The sequence below is a fragment of the Bison bison genome, unplaced genomic scaffold (genome assembly GCF_000754665.1).
Source record: "Bison bison bison isolate TAMUID 2011002044 unplaced genomic scaffold, Bison_UMD1.0 scf7180017864244, whole genome shotgun sequence".
NCBI classification, from domain to species: domain Eukaryota; kingdom Metazoa; phylum Chordata; class Mammalia; order Artiodactyla; family Bovidae; genus Bison; species Bison bison.
In genome coordinates this window covers 3,486,311-3,505,975 of record NW_011494816.1, presented here as the reverse complement: position 1 = coordinate 3,505,975, position 19,665 = coordinate 3,486,311, and the positions used below count along the sequence as shown (strand labels likewise).

Below are 19,665 nucleotides of genomic sequence, written 5' to 3'. Positions count from 1 at the left end.
AGAGTTGGGTTGCTTTTCTGGGTGCCTGATGTCCTCTGCCGGCATTCATAAGTTGTTTTGTGGAATTTACTCGACGTTTAAATGCTCTTTTGATGAATTTGTGGGGGAGAAAGTGTTCTCCCCGTCCTACTCCTCCGCCATCTTGGCTCCTCCCCCCAAAATTTCTTTATTCATTTATTAATGGACACCTAGGTTGTTTCCATATATTGACTATTGGAAATAATGTTGCAGTGAGCATGGTGGTGCAGGCATCTATTTGAGTTATTGATATTGTTTTCTTTGGATAAATACCTACATGTGGAATTGCTGGGTCATATGATAGTTGTATTTTTAATTTTTTGAGCATCCTCTATACTGGCTGCACCAATTTTCTATAGTGGCTGCACCAATTTTCATTCCCACCAACAGTGCACAGGGCTCTCTTCACATCCTTCCCAACGTTTGTTAACTTTTTGATAATAACCATTCTGACAGGTATGAGTTGATATCTCATTGTGGTTTGATTTGCATTTTCCTGATAATTAGGGGGCATCTTTTCACATACATGTTGACCCTTCTTTTGTCTTCTTTGGAGAAATGTCTGTTCATGTCTTTTACCTATTTTTAATTGGATTGTGTATTTTCCTCCTGTTGAACTATATGAGTTCTTTATACATTTGCAATATTAACCCCTTATCAGATACATGACTTGAAGATATTTTCTCATTTTCCATATTGTCTTTTCATTTTGTTGATGGTTTCCTTTACTGTGTAGAAGCTTTCTAGCTTGATGTAGTCCCACTTGTTTATTTTTACTTTTTTGGTCATTGCAAAGACCAAAGTCAAGGAACCTCTGTGTCTTTTTCTGACATGATAACTCCTTTCTTTTTATTGCTCTGTAGTGGTCTGTTGTATGGGTACACCACAAGTTTGTTTATTCATTCAGCTGTTGAAAGACATCTTGGTTGATCTAGTTTTTGGCAATTATAAGTACAGATATTATAAATATTTGTGCGCAGGTTTTGACTAGATGTAAGTTTTTCATTTGTATAAATATATAGGAGCATGATTACTGGAGGGTATGGTAAGCCTATGTTTCTCTTCATGAGTGTTAGTAGCTCAGACATGTTTGACTCTTTGCGACCTCATGGACTGTAGCCCACCAGGCTCCTCTGTCCGTGGAATTCTTCAGGCAAGAATACTGGAGTGGGTAGCCATTCCCTTTTCCAGGGGATGTTTCTGACCCAGGAGTCAAACCCAGATCTCCAACATTGCAGGCAGATTCCTTACTGTCTGAGCCACCAGAGAAGCGCTTCTCTTCATAAAAAACTGCCAAATTGTCTTCCAAAGTGGCTGTACCATTTTCGCATTCCCATCAGCAGTGAATGAAAATTCTTGTTGCTCCACATCCTCACCAGCATTTGGTCTTGTCAGTTTTGGATTTTTAGACATTTTAATTAATTAATTTATTTGGCCACGATGTGTGGCTTGTGGGATGTTAGTTCCCCAACCAGGGATTGAATCTGGGCCCTTGGCAATGAGAGCTTGGAGTCCTAACTGCCAGACAGGCAGGGAAATCCCAAATTTTAGATGTTTTAATAGGTGTAGTATCTCATTTTTGTTTTAATTTGCAACTCTAATGACATGATACTGAACATCTTTTCTTACACCTATTTCCCATCTGTGTATCTTCTTTGGTAAAGTGTCTATTTAAATCTTTTGCCTATCTTTTAATTGGGTTGTTTGTTTTCTTTTTAAAAATAATTTTATTTATTTATTTTTTGCTCTGCTAAGTCTTTGTTGCTATGAGAACTTCTTCCTAGTTGTGGTGAGTGGGGGCTACTCTTTAGTTGTGATGCATGGGCTTCTTCTTGTGGTGGCTTCTCTTATTGCAGAGCCCGGGCTCTAGGCACGTGGACTTTAGTAGTTGTGGCACGGGGGCTCAGTAGTAGAGCTCCTGGGCACTGGAGCACAGACTTAGCAGTTGTGGCACACGGGTTTAGTTGCTCTGCAGCACGTGGCATCTTCCTGGACCAGGGATCAAACCTGTGTGCCTTCATTGGCAGGCAGATCCTTTACCACTGAGCCATCAGGGCAATCCCATTTTCTATTTGCTTATGTTAATGGGAAACAATAGATATAAGAGTAAGAAATAGATGCTTTAAATAGAATATTGCATAGTAAGTTAGTTTCCCTCATACTCTGCCTGAAAACCTGCCTGTCCTATCTTTTCACTGACATGAGTTTAACCATTCTGGCGTGGTGAAACAGGATCAAGCACGCTGGTTTCATCTTGAGTTCTAATGAAGCTAGGAAATGTTTTCCATTGAAAAGACTGAGGGCTAAAAATCAGCCTCACCCATGTCATAGCACTTATCATACAGTATTATCTTTGTCCTTCTCCCTCATTGGTCTGTAAGGATCTTGTGATTATGATTCTTTTTATATCCCCAGCATTTGGTGCAGTACCTGCTACCTACAAAGCACTCAGTGAATGTTTGTTAATGAATAAATGAATCCCAGACAATTACTTTATTCAGTAAACACCGAGTGTCTGTCACTGTGCTGGGTGCTGGTTTATGCTAAGATCCATATTCTCATGTAAAGATTAGTGGGAATAACCAAAAGCAAACAAACAGAATTGCAAATTGTGATGAGGCCTATTTAGGAAATTAACAAGGAGGGATACTGTATAAGAGGGACAGGGGGAGTAAGGTCTGGGCAGTCCTCTGAAAAGTGGCATTTTAGGTGATATATGAAATTTGTGGAGTCAGTCATCAAAACAGGAAGCAGAATGCTTTAGGAAGAGTGAACATTATAGACACAGTCTCTAAGGCAGGAAAGCACCTCTTCAGGAAACTGAAAGGAATACAGTGTGGTTAAAGTACAACAAGTAAAAGAAACCTCATAAAAAGAGCTTAGAGAGGGACTCAGGGAATAGATCACTGGGCTTTGCAGGTTATGTAGGGAATTCAGTGAGAAGCCATGGGGATGCATGAGCTCACCTAGGGAAGAATGGATAGACGGAAGAGAAAGGGCCCAGGCCTGAGCCACTGAGGTCAAATGGAGAAGAAAGACTCAGTACAGTGACTGAGAAAGAGTGGCAGAGAGACAGGTAGAAAACAAAGAAAATGTGTTGTCTTGGAAGTCAAAAGAAGAATGTAGTTTGTCAAAGGATGGGGACTATCACCTATGTAAAATGCTGATCAGGGTCAATAAGGTGGGACAGGGAAAGGACCATTATACTTGACTACAGTAGGGTCACTTATAAAAGCTGTCTTGATAGAGAATGCTTTTTTCTATTCTATGAATACAGAAGCAGGATGGGTCAAAAATGGGGAATTGGTTGAAAATGGAATAAGAAGTGAAGGGACTGAGAGATCCTTTTCAGATTTTACTGTTAAGGGAGAACAGAAAAAATTGGAGCAATTATTAAATGAAGGTGGTGATTATGGGTGAATTTTTTTAAGGATGGAAGATACTACTGTATTTATATAACATCATGAATGATCTTCTAGACAAGTTGTTTTAGAAGAAAAAGGGGATTAATCAAAGGAAGAGAAAAAATTTTGAGGAAGCCAGAGAGATGACATTTGTGCATTTATTGAGTGTTAGGTTTTCAACAAGGGTAAGAAAGAGAAGGTAGGGAATTCTTTTTTGTATTTAGGTAAATTTTTGTATTTAGTGGTGAAAGCAGTAAGAAATTTCTAAATCCTTGGCTCATATTTCATATCAAAAATATAGAGAGAAGGTGAAATAGGGATAGATGATGAAGGTTTCAGAAAATTGTTAGTTATTTTGGAGTGGGAAAGTAAATCCTAGGAGAAAATTGAAATTTTCATAGCCCTGTAAAACTTTGTATTAAACTTTCAGCCAAATGGTACTAGTCCAGTCCATTCTTGGGATAGGGTCAGTATTTGTCTTTGGAGACATTTTTAACTTGTTACATTGTCTTTGCAATAAAAGTACTTTCTATTGGAAAAGCAAGGAAAGTCGAAAAGGGCCCATCTATGTTGCCATCTGTTCATCTATTTCCATTTATTTGTTTACTCATTGATTCATTCAGTGAACATTATGTATTGCTTACTGTTCTGTTTTTAATTAAAGAGAGGCAAAAACAGTATAGGAATGGTCACTGTATGAAAACATACTGCTCATATTTCTGTAGATGACAAAGCTTTAGTATATGAAATATAATAAGTAACAAAACAATAACAAAGTTGCAGATGCTTTACAGTTGGAGGCAGATTGATGATGATGGTGGTAGTGATGGTGAGGAGAATGAGACAATGTTCTCATTTAATATTTATTCAATGTTTACCACGTGCCAGACACTTCTAAATGCTGATTATATTATCTTATTTAGTATATGTTAACTCTTTAGGAGATAGCTAGTGTTATAATCCATATTTTGCAAAAGGTTTAAAATGATTAAGTAACTTGTTCAAAATCACACAGCAACTAACTGTTTGAGTTAGGATTCTAACTCAGACTCTTTGACTTGCAGAGTCCACACTCCAAAGCAATTTGCAATTATTTTAGGAAAAAACAGAATAAGAGAATGGTGAAATTGAAGTCCTTAGTACTAGGGCCACTTCTCTATCAACACCTGGAACTATGACCACACAGTTCCTAGGCAGCCAGCTAAGAGGGAATCAGAAAGGAGCTAACATTTATTTAGTACATGCTCAGTATTTTGTTTATTATCTAATTTAATCTTTCTAGTAAACCTGTGTAAACGGTGATATTATCCCTACTTTACAGTTGAAGAAACTAAGTGGAACTAGAAACCAACCAAGGCTTTTTTTGGCTGTGTAACTCATGCTTTTTCCCCATAAATGTGATGGAGAGGGTACAAATTAAAAACCTAATAGGTTTATTGCATAGACATCACCTGGACCTTTGAGCATTTAAAGGTAGTAATTTTTGTCCATTGTTATTCCTTTTTTCTCTGTTTTTCCCTGCAGAGTTGAGTGACAGTAGTATCAATACAAAAATAAAATACTTCCCCTCAAAAAAAAAACCTATTAAACTTAATGCTATACTTTTATACACTTTTATACTTAATTCAAAAAGAAAGGTGAAGAAACCCTGATTTGTATTTTGCTAGATGGCAATTTGTTATTTTAAATAAAATTATACATTAAGTTGCAAATTACTTTTGAATAACTTGACTTACAGTCAGTTTTGTTTACCGCTGAGGATTTTGGTGGTGAATATGGCATAACCTTTATAAGACCCTGAATTAAAAGAACTTTAAAATAATCTGTTGGCTTACAATTTCAGAGATCAATTTCTCAAGTTTTTTTGTCCTCTGGTCTTAAAATATAGCCACTTGGTTATGCTTCTTGGTAAGCAGCTGCTGCTGCTAAGTTGCTTCAGTCGTGTCCAGCTCTGTGCCACCCCATAGACGGCAGCCCACCAGTCTCCCCTGTTCCCAGGATTCTCCAGGCAAGAACACTGGAGTGGCTTGCCATTTCCTTCTCCAATGCATGAAAGTGAAAAGTGAAAGTGAAGTCGCTCAGTCATGTCCAACTCTTCGCGACCCCATGGATTGCAGCCTACCAGGCTCCTCCGTCCATGGGATTTGCCAGGCAAGAGTACTGGAGTGGGGTGCCATTCCCTGCTCGGTAGTTAATTTCTCAAACTACAGTTGTGTTGAATTGTGGTGTTAAGAGCATTGTAATGAGCTGTTGTTTTTCAGTCATTAAGTTGTGTCTGACTTTGCGACCCCATGGATTGCAGCATGTCAGGTTTCCCTGTCCTTCACTATCTCCGGGGGCTTGCTCAAACTCACGTCTGTTGAATCAGTGATGCCATCCAACCATCTCATCCTCTGTCACCCCATTCTCCACCTGCCCTCAGTCTTTCCCAGCATCAGGGTCTTTTCCAGTGAGTCAGCTCTCTGCATCATCTGGCCAAAGTATTAGAGCTTTAGCATTAGTTCTTCCAATGGATATTCAGGATTAATTTCCTTTAGGATTGACTGGTTGGATCTCCTTGCAGTCCAAGGGACTTTCAAGAGTCTTCTCCATCACCACAATTCAAAAGCATCAATTCTTTGGTGCTCAGTCTTTTTTATGGTCCAACTCTCACATCCATACATGACTACTGGAAAAACCATAGCCTTGACTAGATGGACCTTTGTTGGCAAAGTGATGTCTCTGCTTTTTAAAACGCTGTCTAGGTTTGTCATAGCTTTTCTTCCAAAGAGCAAGCGTCTTTTAATTTATAGCCGCAATCACTATCCACAGTGGTTTTGGAGCCCAAGAAAATAAAATCTGTCACTGTTTCTACTTTTTCCCCATCTATTTGCCATAAAGTGATGGGACCGGATGCCATGATCTTAGTTGTTTGAACTTTGAGTTTTAAGCAAGCTTTTTCACTCTCCACTATTCACCCTCATCAAGAGGTTCTTTAGTTCCTCTTTGCTTTCTGCCATTAAAGTGGTATCATCTGCATATCTGAGGTTGTTGATATTTCTCTTGGCAGTCTTGATTGTCTGGCTAGTGATTCGTCCAGCCTGGCCCTTCCTATGATGTACTCTGCATAAAGAAGTTAAATAAGCAGGTTGACAACAGGCAGCCTTTATGTACTCCTTTCCCAATTTTGAACCAGTCTGTTGTTCCATGCCCATTTCTAACTGTTGCTTCTTGACCCGCGTACAGGTTTCTCGGGAGACAGGTTAAGCGGTCTGGTTTTCTGTTTAAGAATTTTTCACAGTTGGTTCTGATCCTCAGAGTCAGAGGCTTTAGCTTACTTAGTCAATGAAGCAGAACTTGCTTTTCTGGAATTCTCTTGCTTTGTCTATGATCCAAAAGATGTTGGCAATTTGTACTCTGATTCCTTTGCCTTTTCTAAATCCAGCTTGTAGATCTGGAAGTTCTTGGTTCATGTACTGTTGAAGCCGAGCTTAAAGGATTTTGAACATTACCTTGCTAGCATGTGAAATGAGTGCAGCTGTACAGTACTTTGAACATTCTTTGGCATTGCCTTTCTTTTGGATTGAAATGAAAACTGACCTTTTCCAGTGCTGTGGCCACTGCTGAGTTTTCCAATTTTGCTGGCATATTGAGTGCAGCACCTTAAAAGCATCATCTTTTAGGATTTTAAATAGCTCTGCTGGAATTCCAGCACCTCCACTAGCTTTGTTTGTAGTAATGCTTCCTAAGGCCTATTTGACTTCACACTCCATGTCTGGCTATAGAATAGTAACCACATCATTGTGGTTATCTGGGTCATTAAGACCTTTTTGTATAGTTTTTCTGTGTATCCTTGCCACCTCTACTTAATCTCTTCTGCTTCTGTTAGGTCCTTGCCATCTGTGTTCTTTATTGTGCCCATCTTTGCATGAATTATTCCCTTGGTATCTCTTAAGTTTCTTGAAGAAATCTCTTGTCTTTCCCCTTCTGTTGTTTTCCTCTATTTCTTTACATTGCTCACTTAAGACTTTCTTATCTGTCCTTGCTGTTCTCTGGAACTCCGCCTTAAGTTGGGTATATCGTTCCCTTTCTTCGTCTTTCACATCTCTTCTTTTCTCAGCAGTTTGTAAGGCCTCCTCAGAGAACCACTTTGAGTTCTTGCATTTCTTTCTCTTTGGGATGGTTTTGGTAACTGCCTCCAATACAGTGTTTCGAACCTTTTATCTAGCTTACTAGCTATATGACAGAGTAGTTTTACTTCACATTTATTTAACTCTGTTAATTATGAATGAATGCTTTCATAGAATTTATGAGTTTAGATGAGATAATACATGTATGTTAAGTGCCTAGAATTCATATAGTTTCCTGTGAACTTGAGCAAGTCATTTAACGATCCAAATTCAGTTTCCTCTGATAGAAAATAAGGTAATATAGCCCCAGTTCTCCCTATACCACAGAGTTGTTTTGATAATGGGAAGCCTCTGAAAATGTAAATTGGTAGTCATGGTAACTAGGTAGATTAATTATACCTAGTAGAAGGAGAGGTGATTGCTCTCACTTTGTCTTTAATAGGACCTCATCCCTTGTTTCAGTTATGTAAGATACAGGATACTTATTGGCCATAAAAACTGGATTAGTAAAATTTGCACTGCTGGGAACACCTTTCTACCTGTATGAAGTTTTCTCTGATAGGGATTAATGAGTTCTCAAGAAAATAAATCTTAACAGGGAGCTAAGGAGATTCTTGTTGCCTGGTATGAAAGGGAAAATAAAGTAAGATTGTCGGGAACCAACCCTGGAAAGTGGAAATAAGGTGCTGGAAATTGGCATGGCCAATTTTTGGTGGCCTGGTTTGATTCCCTGGAGCTGGGGCTGTGCTTACTTTTATGGTTAAATTGTGTATTTTGATCTTTCCTGGCTTGCATAGCAAACCAATGAAAGCAGCTGGTATGATTATTATTCCACACATAAGGGTAGTAAAAAAACAGAAGTGAAAGCCCAGAATTCCCAGTCTTTGTTTATTTCACCTGCTATATTGCCTCTTCAAACAGAAATAGCAGATGTTACTAATCTAAACACCCAAGTTATATGTTTGTAGATAGGAATTTTGCCTAAGAACAGCTTAGGTTTTTTTTTTTTTCCTCCTATCTATTTGCTTCCCTGGTGGCTCAGCAGTAAAGAATCTGCCTGCAGTGCAGGAGACGGACATGTGGGTTTGATCCCTGGGTCAGGAAGATCCTCTGGAGAAGGGTATGGCAACCCACTCCAGTATTTTTGCCAGGAAAATCCCATGGACAGAGGAGCCTGGCAGGCTACGTCCATGGAGTCACACAGAGGTAATGCACTGGTCATAGTAAACACCCTTTTTCAACAATACAAGAGATGACTTTACACATGGATATCACCAAATGGTCAGTACTGAAATCAGATTGATTACATTCTTTGTAGCTAAAGATGGAAAAGCTGTATACAGTCAGCAAAAACAAGACCTGAAGCTGATTTTTGGCTCAAATCATAAACTCCTTATTGCCAAATTCATATTTAAATTTAAGAAATTAGGGAAAACCACTAGGCCATTCATGTATGACCTAAATCAAATCCCTGATGATAATACGGTAGAGATGACGAATAGATTCAAAGGATTAGATCTGGTAGACAGAGTGCCTTAAGAACTGTAGACAGAGGTTCATAACACTGTACAGGAGGTGGTGACCAAAACCATCCCAAAGAAAAAGAAATGCAAGAAGGCAAAATGGTTGTCTGAGGAGGCTTTACAAATAGCTGAGGGAAGAAAAGATGTGAAAAGCAAGGGAGAAAGGAAAATGTATAACCAACTGAATGCAGAGTTCCAGATAATAGCAAGGAGAGACAAGAAGGCCTTCTTCAATGAACAATGCAAAGAAATAGAGGAAGACAACAGAAGGGGAAAGACTAGAAATCTCTTCAGGAAAATTGGAAATATCAAAGGAACATTTCATCCAAAGATGGGCACAATCAAAGACTGAAATGAGAGAAGCAGAAGAGATTAAGACGAGGTGGCAAGAATACATGAAGAACTATACCAAAAAAATATTTTAATGACCTGGATAATCACAATGGTGTGGTCACTTACCCAGAGCTAGACATTCTGGAGTGTGAAGTCAAGTGGGCCTTAGGAAGCACTGCTGCCAATAAAGCTAGTGGCAGTGCTGGAATTCCAGCAGAGCTATTTAGAATCCTAAAAGATGATGCTATTAAAGTGCTACACTCATTATGCCAGCAAATTTGGAAAACTCAGCAGTGGCCACAAGACTGGAAAAGATCAATCTTCAATATTAAACAATGTTCAGACTACTGGCCAATTTCACTCATTTCCTATGCTAGTAAGGTTATGCTCAAAATCCTTCAAGTTAGGCTTCAGTAGTACGTGAACCAAGAACTACCAGATATTCAAGCTAGACTTAGAAAAGACAGAGGAACTAGAGATCAAATTGCCAACGTTTGCTGCATCATAGACAAAGCAAGAGAATTCCAGAAAAGCATCTACTTCTGTTTCATTGACTATGCTAAAGCCTTCAGTTGTGGATCATAACAAGCTGTGGAAAACTCTTCAAGAGATGGAAATACCAGACCATCTTACCTGTCTCCTGAGAAACATGTATGTGAGTCAAGAAGCAACAGTTAGAACATTATGTGGAAGACTGACTGTTTCAAAATTAAGAAAGGAGTACGACAAGGCTATTTATTGTCACCCCATTTATTTAACTTGTTTGCATAGCACATTATGTGAAGTGCTGGGTTGGATGAGTTATAAGCTGGAATCAAGATTGCTTGGAAAAATATCAATAATCTCAGATATGCAGATAATATGACTTTAATGGCTGAAAGAGAAGAGGAACTAAAGAGTCTCTTGATGAGGGTGAAAGAGGAGAGTGAAAAAGCCAGCTTAAAACTCAATAGTAAAAAAGCTAAGATCATGGCACCTGGTCCAATTACTTCTTGGCAAATAGAAGGGGAAAAGGTGGAGTAATGACAGATTTCCTCTTCTTGGGCTCTAAAATCACTACAGGTGGTGACTGCAAGCATGAAATTAGAAGACGATTGCTTCTTGGCAGGAAAGCTAAGGGCTTCCCAGGTGGCACTAGTGGTAAAGAACCCGTCTCCCATTGCAGGAGACTAAGAGATTTGGGTTCGATCCCTGGATTGGGAAGATCCCTGGAGAAGGGCATGGCAACCCACTCCAGTACCCTGGAGAAGGGCATGGCAATGCACTCCAGTATTCTTGCCCGGAGAATCCTACGGACAAAAGGAGCCTGGTCGGACACCACTTGGTGACTGAACGACAACAATATTGACTCTTTAAACAGAAATAGCAGATGTTACTGGTCTAAACACCCATGTCATATGATATTTTGAAGAGAAATTTTGCCTAAAAACAGCTTAGATTTTTTCCCCTGCTATGTATTTGCTTCCCCGGTGTCTCAGCAGTAAAGAATCCTCCTGCAGTGCAGGAGACACGGGACATGTGGGTTCTCTCCCTGGGTCAGACTTGACTAAAGAGACTGGGCATGTATATATTTGCTATATAGTCTTGGCTAAAAATGTTTGTTCTCAGTCAGCAATTTAACTTTCCTTATTTTTGACAGATATGTTCATCTCTTTCTTGCTTTTGAATAGGGGTCTCCACACCCAGCTTTCTCAATTGCATTTTCCTTTGAAGTTTTTAGGACTTCCCTGGTGGCTCAGACAGTAAAGTGTCTGCCTACAATGCGAGAGACCTGGGTTCAATCCCTGGGTTAGGAAGATCCTCTGGAGAAGGAAATGGTAACCCACTCCAGTACTCTTGCCTGGAAAATCCCATGGACAGAGGAACCTCATAGACTACAGTCCACAGGGGTCCATGGGGTCACAAGAGTCGGACACGACTGAGTGACTTCACTTTGAAGTTTTTAGTGTTGTATTAATATGGTTTCCTGACCACAGTGTTGATCAGTATTGGTTTACTTCCTTTATACTATGATCCTAAGTAATTTAGTATGTTCTTTTTCCTGCAGGTCTTTTGTGCTTCCTGCTGTAGCCTGAAATGTAAACTGTTATACATGGATAGAAAGGAAGCTAGAGTATGTGTAATCTGCCATTCAGTGCTAATGAATGGTAAGTATTAAAACAGGTTGAATTCACAGTTACTGAGACAGAACAAGAGAATGCCAGTGAAAAAACTCCTGATTTTTCCTGCCTTGCTCTTCAAGTTGCTCACCTTCTCAGATGTTGTAACTTTAACAGAAAAATTTGAAAATATCTTAGTATTTCAGAATTCCTGTGCCTAGTTTAATGAATAATTGCTAAATTCAGGTAAGTTTTGCAGGAAGAATGGAAATTTCTGTGGAAATCTGGTGCTACATGGCTGTTAATGTTCCTGTGAAGTAACTGGAGTGGGAGGGGGAGGGGGCTATTGACCACTAAGTTGATGAAATATTTAAACTGGGCTGAGGTTTTCCTTTCGAGGGAAGAATTCTCTTTCTAGGGAATATCTTAATGACTGAATATATTCTTATTAACACCTTGGTTCACTCATCTTGTGAAAAATAAATATTTTTAGCATCTAGGATCAAAGAAAATTGCATTTTTCTATCATTTATCACCTTAGTACCACTTAGATTTGTTATGAGGATAATGATTTTGAATTTACTTATATGGTCAAAGAATATGGCCAGGAAAAGGTAAATATAGCTTATCCTGTGTTCACCTTTTGCAGGACTGGAAATAAATCCAAGGGCATTTTAGTTAAAACCAAACAAACCAACTAACCCCAGAGTATTCTTGTAAAAAGATGAAATAAAATTGATTAGACTATTTGGTGTTTTCTCTTTGAGTGCATCTTTGTACAGTTGCCAGAACAGTTACTAATAGACATGAAATGTTGGCGTTAGATACCAGTGCTGCTTACGCCAGGATAGTGTGTCTCCTGGAGGCTGAAACTTATCTGCTCAAAGCCCCTCCTGCTCTTTGTGTCTGCGTTGCTCATAGTGATGTTTTCCTGTTGCTGGCTTATTAACCTATTGCATGTTATTTAATCTGATCTTTTCTGATTTCCTATGATCCACCCAGTTTCCTCCCATTTCTGAATTCTTATAATTTTGATCAAATATGAATTCATTCTCTTTACTCTTAAGGGTCATTTTTCAGATGGTGGTTATTTCACTCAGTGATCATTTCATTTTCAGATATTTATTCACAGATAATAGCATGCTGCTTAATTACAGTACCCAATACCTCTTTTATTTGATGAGGTCTTCCAACTTGATAGCTTGTTTTTTTAACTTGGCATAGCTAAAGATGAAGGAAATGGCAGAGGATTCATATGGAATACTTACTTTTTTTATTAAGCCAAGGATGCCCTTAACAGGGGATCCTAAATTCTTCTTTTCCTGGTTTTTCCAGCATCTTTCCTTTCGCATGGCTTAGCCTGGTCTTTTACTGAATATTTAATTTGATGCTTTTCAGTGTTCCCTGTCCCTTTTTCCCTTTCTCCTTTTCTCTTCCTTCCCTCTTCCTGCCAGTGCTTTCAAAGGAACATAACTGTTGTTTTCTAGCTTTGTCCTGCAGTTTGGAGGCAACAAGTATTCAAAATCTTATGGATCATTCTTTGATGCAGAATGAGATTTTTTAAAAAATGCTCCAAAAATTGGGTGATTTTATTCCTGAGCATGTGATATTACCTGAGCCTAGATAATAAAATTTATATATTTCATTTCTGTAGCATCTTTCATCCTATTTACTTTGAAGACAATAGTTGATATGTCAGTAATTAGTAAACTTATGGAGTATGCAGAACCTTAACACATTTGTGATCATTCATACTGGTTGATGGCACTTATATGATATTGGCACATTTTCATGTTCAAATGGGTCCTGTGCTTTTGACACACACCAGAGATGTGAAATGGTTGTTCTTGCTGTATACGTTTACACAGGGTAATGATTGCACGAAAGCAAGATTCATAGAAATGTTAAGATGTTTTCTTCTGAGCTTTAGGCTTCAGAATTTTTCAAATGAGATTTTACTTCAGCTGAGAAGAGCCTAAAAATGTAGAAATGAAACAAAAAATATCATACAACAGAGTTTTGCTCTTTTAGCCCCTGAGGTTTTTTTTTTTAATGCATTAAATATTAAACCTGCCCCACCACCAGAAAAGTCTAAATGCTATCCCAACTGTAAATCTTTAATAAGTTTAAACTTATTTTACTCCCTCTTAAGAGAATGTGTGGTCCTCTTTAAAGGAGCCAGGAGCCTATCATTAACCTCAAGACTAGTCTGCTGTCAGTCTGTATCAGAAGTATCCTGTAATTCTTATTTGTTGCTTCCAAATAGTTTACTTAACTACATGGTCTCCTTTACTGAATAAAATCACCTGTCTCCTTAATACCTTTATTAGCTGGAAGAGAGACATACTATGAGTGTTAATGAGGAGGAACTACATTATTTATCCAATATTGTGGAGGTCTTGATGTCCATATTTTGCAATCCATTCACATTGATTGTGTCTGTATTTGCTTTAGCTCAAGCCTGGGAGAACATGATGAGTGCCTCAAGCCAGAGCCCTAACCCTAACAATCCTGCTGAATACTGTTCTACTATCCCTCCCTTGCAGCAAGCTCAGGCCTCAGGAGCCCTGAGCTCTCCACCTCCCACTGTGATGGTACCTGTGGGAGTTTTAAAGCACCCTGGAGCAGAAGGTAGGGGATCATGTGCTATTCTTTCTCTTTTTCCTCACCAAGTTCCTCTGAAAAGGTGCTGATGTGATTTTACATCACAAGTCTTTAACACGCTGCAGATAAGTCCCTTTGGGTGGTTATTAAAGTGGAAGAACAGGTGAGAAATGTCCTGAGACTATTTCTGGGCAAATTAAGAATAATATTGTATTGCCTGATAATTTGGAGGCACCTCTAAAAATATGCCAATACCCTCTCCCACTTAAGAATGGAGTAATTACTTTGTTTTTACTTGAAAAGAGTTGAAGAATTTGAAGTCAGCCTGAAAAATCCTAGCCTCATGCCTACCTTAGTGTTCTTTGTAGGACTTTAAGAAGTGATAAAAATGAGAATTCTTTTTTCTGAACAGCCCATTCTAGTATCAATTTTTGGAATATATATTGCCATTAAAAAAAAATCTATCCATATAAAAATATGAAAATACTGTGTTAGGTGCACAGATCTTTATAAAATCAAACTTTAATTCTGATATCATATGATAGATGGAAAATTATAGACTCAACTTATTTTAGTTTATTATATCTTTATGATAATAGTATTGTTAGATGAAAGGCACTTTGTTAAGTTCAGGGGATTATGAATAGCAAAAGTAGCAATTATTTATTTCTTTAAAATGATCTTGTCAATAAGTCTCCCTTGATAATTAAACTCTGTATTCTTTCATTAATTTTATAACTTTTTTGTCTAGCAGTATTCCCTTCCCCTTGCTAAATAGCCCTCCTCCCCTTTTGAAGATCAAAAACTTCTATTGACATTATCATACTTTTCCCCATTTCCTCTTCTTTTCAGATCATCCCTTAGTCATTCTCGTGTTTTTATGAGCTCAGGTTTTCTTTCTTAAAATCTTTATCCTCTTTACATCTTTTGTTGTTTTTCCCTAGTCTCTCTTTGTTTTCACTGTTTGAATTGATTTTCAAAACTGGATTTGAAGAGATCATTTTTCCGGACTCAGTTTTCCAGCTTTTCGCTATCCTTTTACTAAAATGCAGACTTCTTTCACACTGCCAGATCAGTCTTTTTCTTTCTCAGCTACGCTTCAGCCAAAGATCTGGTCAGTTTGCTTCCCAGTTCTTTCATATCTGTGCCAGCTCTTCTTTAATTAGTTAATGATTCTTCAACATTCTTCAGGGCATCTTTTGCCCTTTCAAAATGCTGTATCACTTTTCCAGATAGATACTTTATTCCTACAGAAACTTCATACTTTCTGGAGATTTGGACGTCTATTTCTAGATATTTTTTCCCTGATGTTTATTTCCTATGCACTTCAAACATTTTCCTTAGTTTATCTGTTTGTGTTAACAGGACAGAGTATGTGACAATCATAGGCGTATTTAATATTTTAAAGCAAAGTGTTTTAAATCTTTAAAACTGTGTTTAAAGATTATAGAATTAAGGGATTATAGAAGTAAGGAATATATTTAATTATAGAAGTAAGGAATATATTTAAATGTGTATTTTATTAACTGATAACCACTTTTATGCACACAATTATGTTTATAATTATAAAATGCTAAATAGTGGTTTCTTTGTACATCTGAAATTGGTGACCTTCTCTTCTTGGTGTTAGAAACCCTACCAATGTCACAGTGATGCCTGTTTTATTTTTCTGGCTCCTCAAGTGGCTCAGCCCAGAGAGCAGAGGCGAGTTTGGTTTGCTGATGGGATCTTGCCTAATGGAGAAGTTGCTGATGCAGCCAAATTAACCATGAATGGAACTTCCTCTGCAGGAACCCTGGCTGTGGCACACGACCCAGTCAAGCCAGCAGCTACCAGTCCTCTACCAGCAGAGGTAAGAAAATAAAACAACAACTAAAAGTGAGTACTTTCTTTTCTCAGCATTGTGCTGCCTCTGTCTTGCCTTTTTCTGGATTGAGTGACCTTTCTGTGGAACCCTATAGACTTTTGATACAGTTTCGTGTGTGTGCGCGCGCGAATGTGCCTGCTTGTGTGTGCATTTAGGGCTAAAATAAATGTGGCAAAATCAGTTGTTCTTGTTGCTCTATATTTGGAAATTTTTTCAGGAGAAAGAATCTTATAAAGGGCGTTCTTGGGTGAGCTCAGCCTACCACTGTAGCTAGAGGTTGTGCTGGAGAGAATCTTGGTCCCCTGATACAGATATACATGTGTGTTCAGTCGCTCAGCCATGTCTGACACTGTGACCCCATGGCCTGGAGCCTGCCAGGGTCCTCTGTCCATGGAATTCTCCAGGTAAGAATACTGGAGGTGGTTGCCATGCCCTCCTCCAGGGAATCTTCTCTATGCAGGGATTGCACCTACATCTCCTGCATCTCTTGCATTGCAGGCAGATTCTTTTGCTGTCAAGGCACCAGGGAAACCCTGGTCCCATGATACACAAGCTTTTTAAAAGCATATTCCCCAGGTTCTGTGATAGCCTCCAAGAAGTTGTCGTGGTGAGGAAGGGCCAGGAAATAGGAAGATGGCTGAGGAATTAATCTGTCCCTTTGTCTTCAGTCTGAGTATCTCTACTTTTTTCTGGTTTACCTGTAGTGTTTCCATGTAAAATTTTTTTTTTTCCCATGTAAGATTTTTAAAAAGGGATTCTAAAGCTTAAAAATAAGTTGAAAATCTACGGACTTAATGGGTAAAAGATTAGTTTATCTGAGGAAACGAGCTCATACTGTGTGGTCACATTTACTTTGTCTCTATAGGATATACTGGTCACATTTGGAGGTTTATTTTCAGAAGGGGACAAATATTATATTCATTTTTTTTTGAGTCCGTGAAAGAATAGAGCCACCTAGGACCATAATTAGAAAGTATACACATAGGATTGTTTATACAGTGGGTCCCGATCTTATTCCTATTTGCCCATTTAATATGGTGGTCAAGATTATAATAAGGTGATTAATTCCAGCTATGTGTGTTTGTCTTTTTTTTTTTTTTAAGTAAAGTAAGAGGATCAGAATTAGGATAATGTTGCTACTTTTCAAGTTTTTATGGTTACTATTTATATTTATGTTCAGTAATATTTTTCTAGAAATTTACATGATTTTTGGATTTGGTTGCAGTTGAAATTACATGTTATTAAGATTAAATTTATTGACATACAGAGCTAAATTTCCTTTTTGGTGAAAGTACAGTAAACCATGTCACTGTCTTCGAGTATTTCTAAGTCTGTTTTAGGGGATTTTTCTATGGCTGCAGAGGACAATAGCAAGAACTATGACTGATTCTTCTTTGTATCTATAGAATGACTTTGTCAAGAAAATTTATTTTTTCTACGGTTGTTTATGTGGAAAAACTTCAAACCCACAGAAGAGCTGCAAGAATAGTACAGTGGACGCTTATATATATTCATCCATATCCACCTGCTGTTGCCATTTTGCCACATTTTTACTTTACCCCCCCCACACACATACCTTTTTTTTTGAGGAACCATTTGAGGATTAGTTGCAGTTTGTCACTTCAATACTTCAGCTTATGTTTCCTGAGAACAAGTCTTTTTTTTTTTTTTACTTAAGTACAATTACATGATAAAACAAATTTAACATATAATTCTATTATCAAGCATATCGTTCATATTCAGATTTCTTCAGTTGTTCCATGATGTTCTTATTCTTTCATTTACACATATGTATGTGTATATATATTTTATATATATAATTTTTTATTAAAATATTTTTTAAAAATTAGGATTCCATCAAGGATCACGGTTCTATTTAGTTCTTATGTTTCTTTGATTTTCTTTCATTGAGAACAGTTTTCCCACTTTTTTTTTTGTCTTTCACATCATTAATATTTTGAAGCATTTAGGCCATATTTGGCATAAAATCCTTAATTTGTGTTTGTTTTTATCCTCATAAATAGTTTCAGATTAAATATTTTCAGCAAGAATGATACTATCATAAATCATGGTCATTTTTTACTGGAACACATTGAGAAGTATCAATTTATAGTTGGTTAAATTGATGTCTCTTGTGTATGACCACTGCAAAAGTAGCTTTTCCTCTTTGCAATTAAAAAGTAAAATGAGGGTGATACTTAGAGACTCTGGGTGTCCTGTTCTATAGTCTTTCAGCCAATGATCTTACTGCCCTTGGAGACAATCTTACCTGAATCAGTGATAACCATAGTGATTATACAGTAAAGATTATAGTGTTTTTCTTTCTGTGAAACTTATATGATAGGTTCTTAAAACATAAATTTTGTGAATGAATGAGCTAGCTCTAGTGAATGACTGTTTTAGTGAAACAGTTCAGGTCATTAAGAGAAACTAAAACAAGTTAGCTTTTCTGTGCTCTCACATTGTTCAATACTCTATTTTAATGTTTGTCTGATAAAATGAAGGGAAACGAATACTTTAAGGCCAGAGTTGAATATATTTTTTTCATTTTTATGATCTAGTAGAGTGCCTGGCACTTATTTAAAAGATGCTCAGTAAATGAAACAAATTTCTTTTCATAGATATTTAAGTAGAGGCCAGATGACTACTTCTTATAATACTGAAAGGTGGATTTATCCATCATTAAATAACAAGTTGAATTAGGTTACTTTATTTCCTGTATTAGCCCTTTAGATCAATAATGTTTAGCCAATAAAATTTTCCAAATTTCATTATAGGGTGGTGTACTGAGAACACTGCAAAATTTTTAGCAAAAACTCACTAAAAACTTATAGTCCTAAATTATAGTTAATATAGACAAAAATATGTTAATGCCTGGGTGTTTTTTTTTTTAATAATTTTAATCTTTATTCAAGTATTTTATATATATATATAGTGACGTACTTAAGGAGCATTAATCTTTAGGATAATATTGATGAACATACATATATGTGTGTGTCTCTCTATATATACATATGAACACATACACACATGTAACCACCACCCAGGTAAAGATACACATATTTCCGTTGCCATAGAAGTTTCCTTCATGCCCTTTTTCTGTCAATACCTTCCCCCTTCCCCGTGCCCCCAGCCTGGAAAATAAACATTATTCTGACATGTATCACCACAGATTTGTTTTGCCTGTTTTTGAATTTCATATAAATGGAAAAACATAGTATATGATGTTTTGTGTCTAGCTTCTTAAACTGTAATTAATGAGATTTATCCATGGTGTGTGCATCAAGAGTAAATATTTTTTTATTGCTGAGTAATGTTCCATCATATGGCTATGCCACAATTTACCTGTTTTCCTATTAATAGGCATTTGGATTGTTTCCATATTTGCGCTATTTGAGTAAAGCTGGTACAAACATTTTTAAACATGTTAAACAGTTTTTATGTGCTTTTCCTTTAACTCTTCTAAAGCTTTCTTTTTTAACAGTGGAAGGATTATTGATTCACAGTGTTGTATTATATATAGCAAAGTGTACAACAAAGTGATTCATTTATGCATATTATATACTTATGTATTCTTTTTCATATTCTTTTCCATATTCTTTTCCATTATAGATTATTACAAGATACTGACTATACAGTAGGAACTTGCTGTTTATCTATTTTATATAAACTAGTGTGTATATGTTAATTCCAGACTCCTAATTTATC

General features: G+C 37.2%; 1 protein-coding gene across 3 annotated transcripts in view; it reads left to right on the top strand.

Annotated features, from left to right (window-relative positions):
• The window catches only part of ZFYVE9 (zinc finger, FYVE domain containing 9), a 118,040-nt gene that overhangs the window by 40,986 nt on the left and 57,389 nt on the right, over nt 1-19,665 (top strand). The window contains exons 4-6 of one of the 3 annotated variants that reach the window (XM_010847190.1): nt 11,435-11,534; nt 13,941-14,117; nt 15,881-15,942. In XM_010847190.1, coding sequence (XP_010845492.1) covers nt 11,435-11,534; nt 13,941-14,117; nt 15,881-15,942 — 339 coding nt within the window. Of the gene's footprint in view, nt 1-11,434; nt 11,535-13,940; nt 14,118-15,772; nt 15,943-19,665 lie in introns of all 3 variants that reach the window. The other 2 variants (XM_010847189.1, XM_010847191.1) reach the window with 2 other exon arrangements.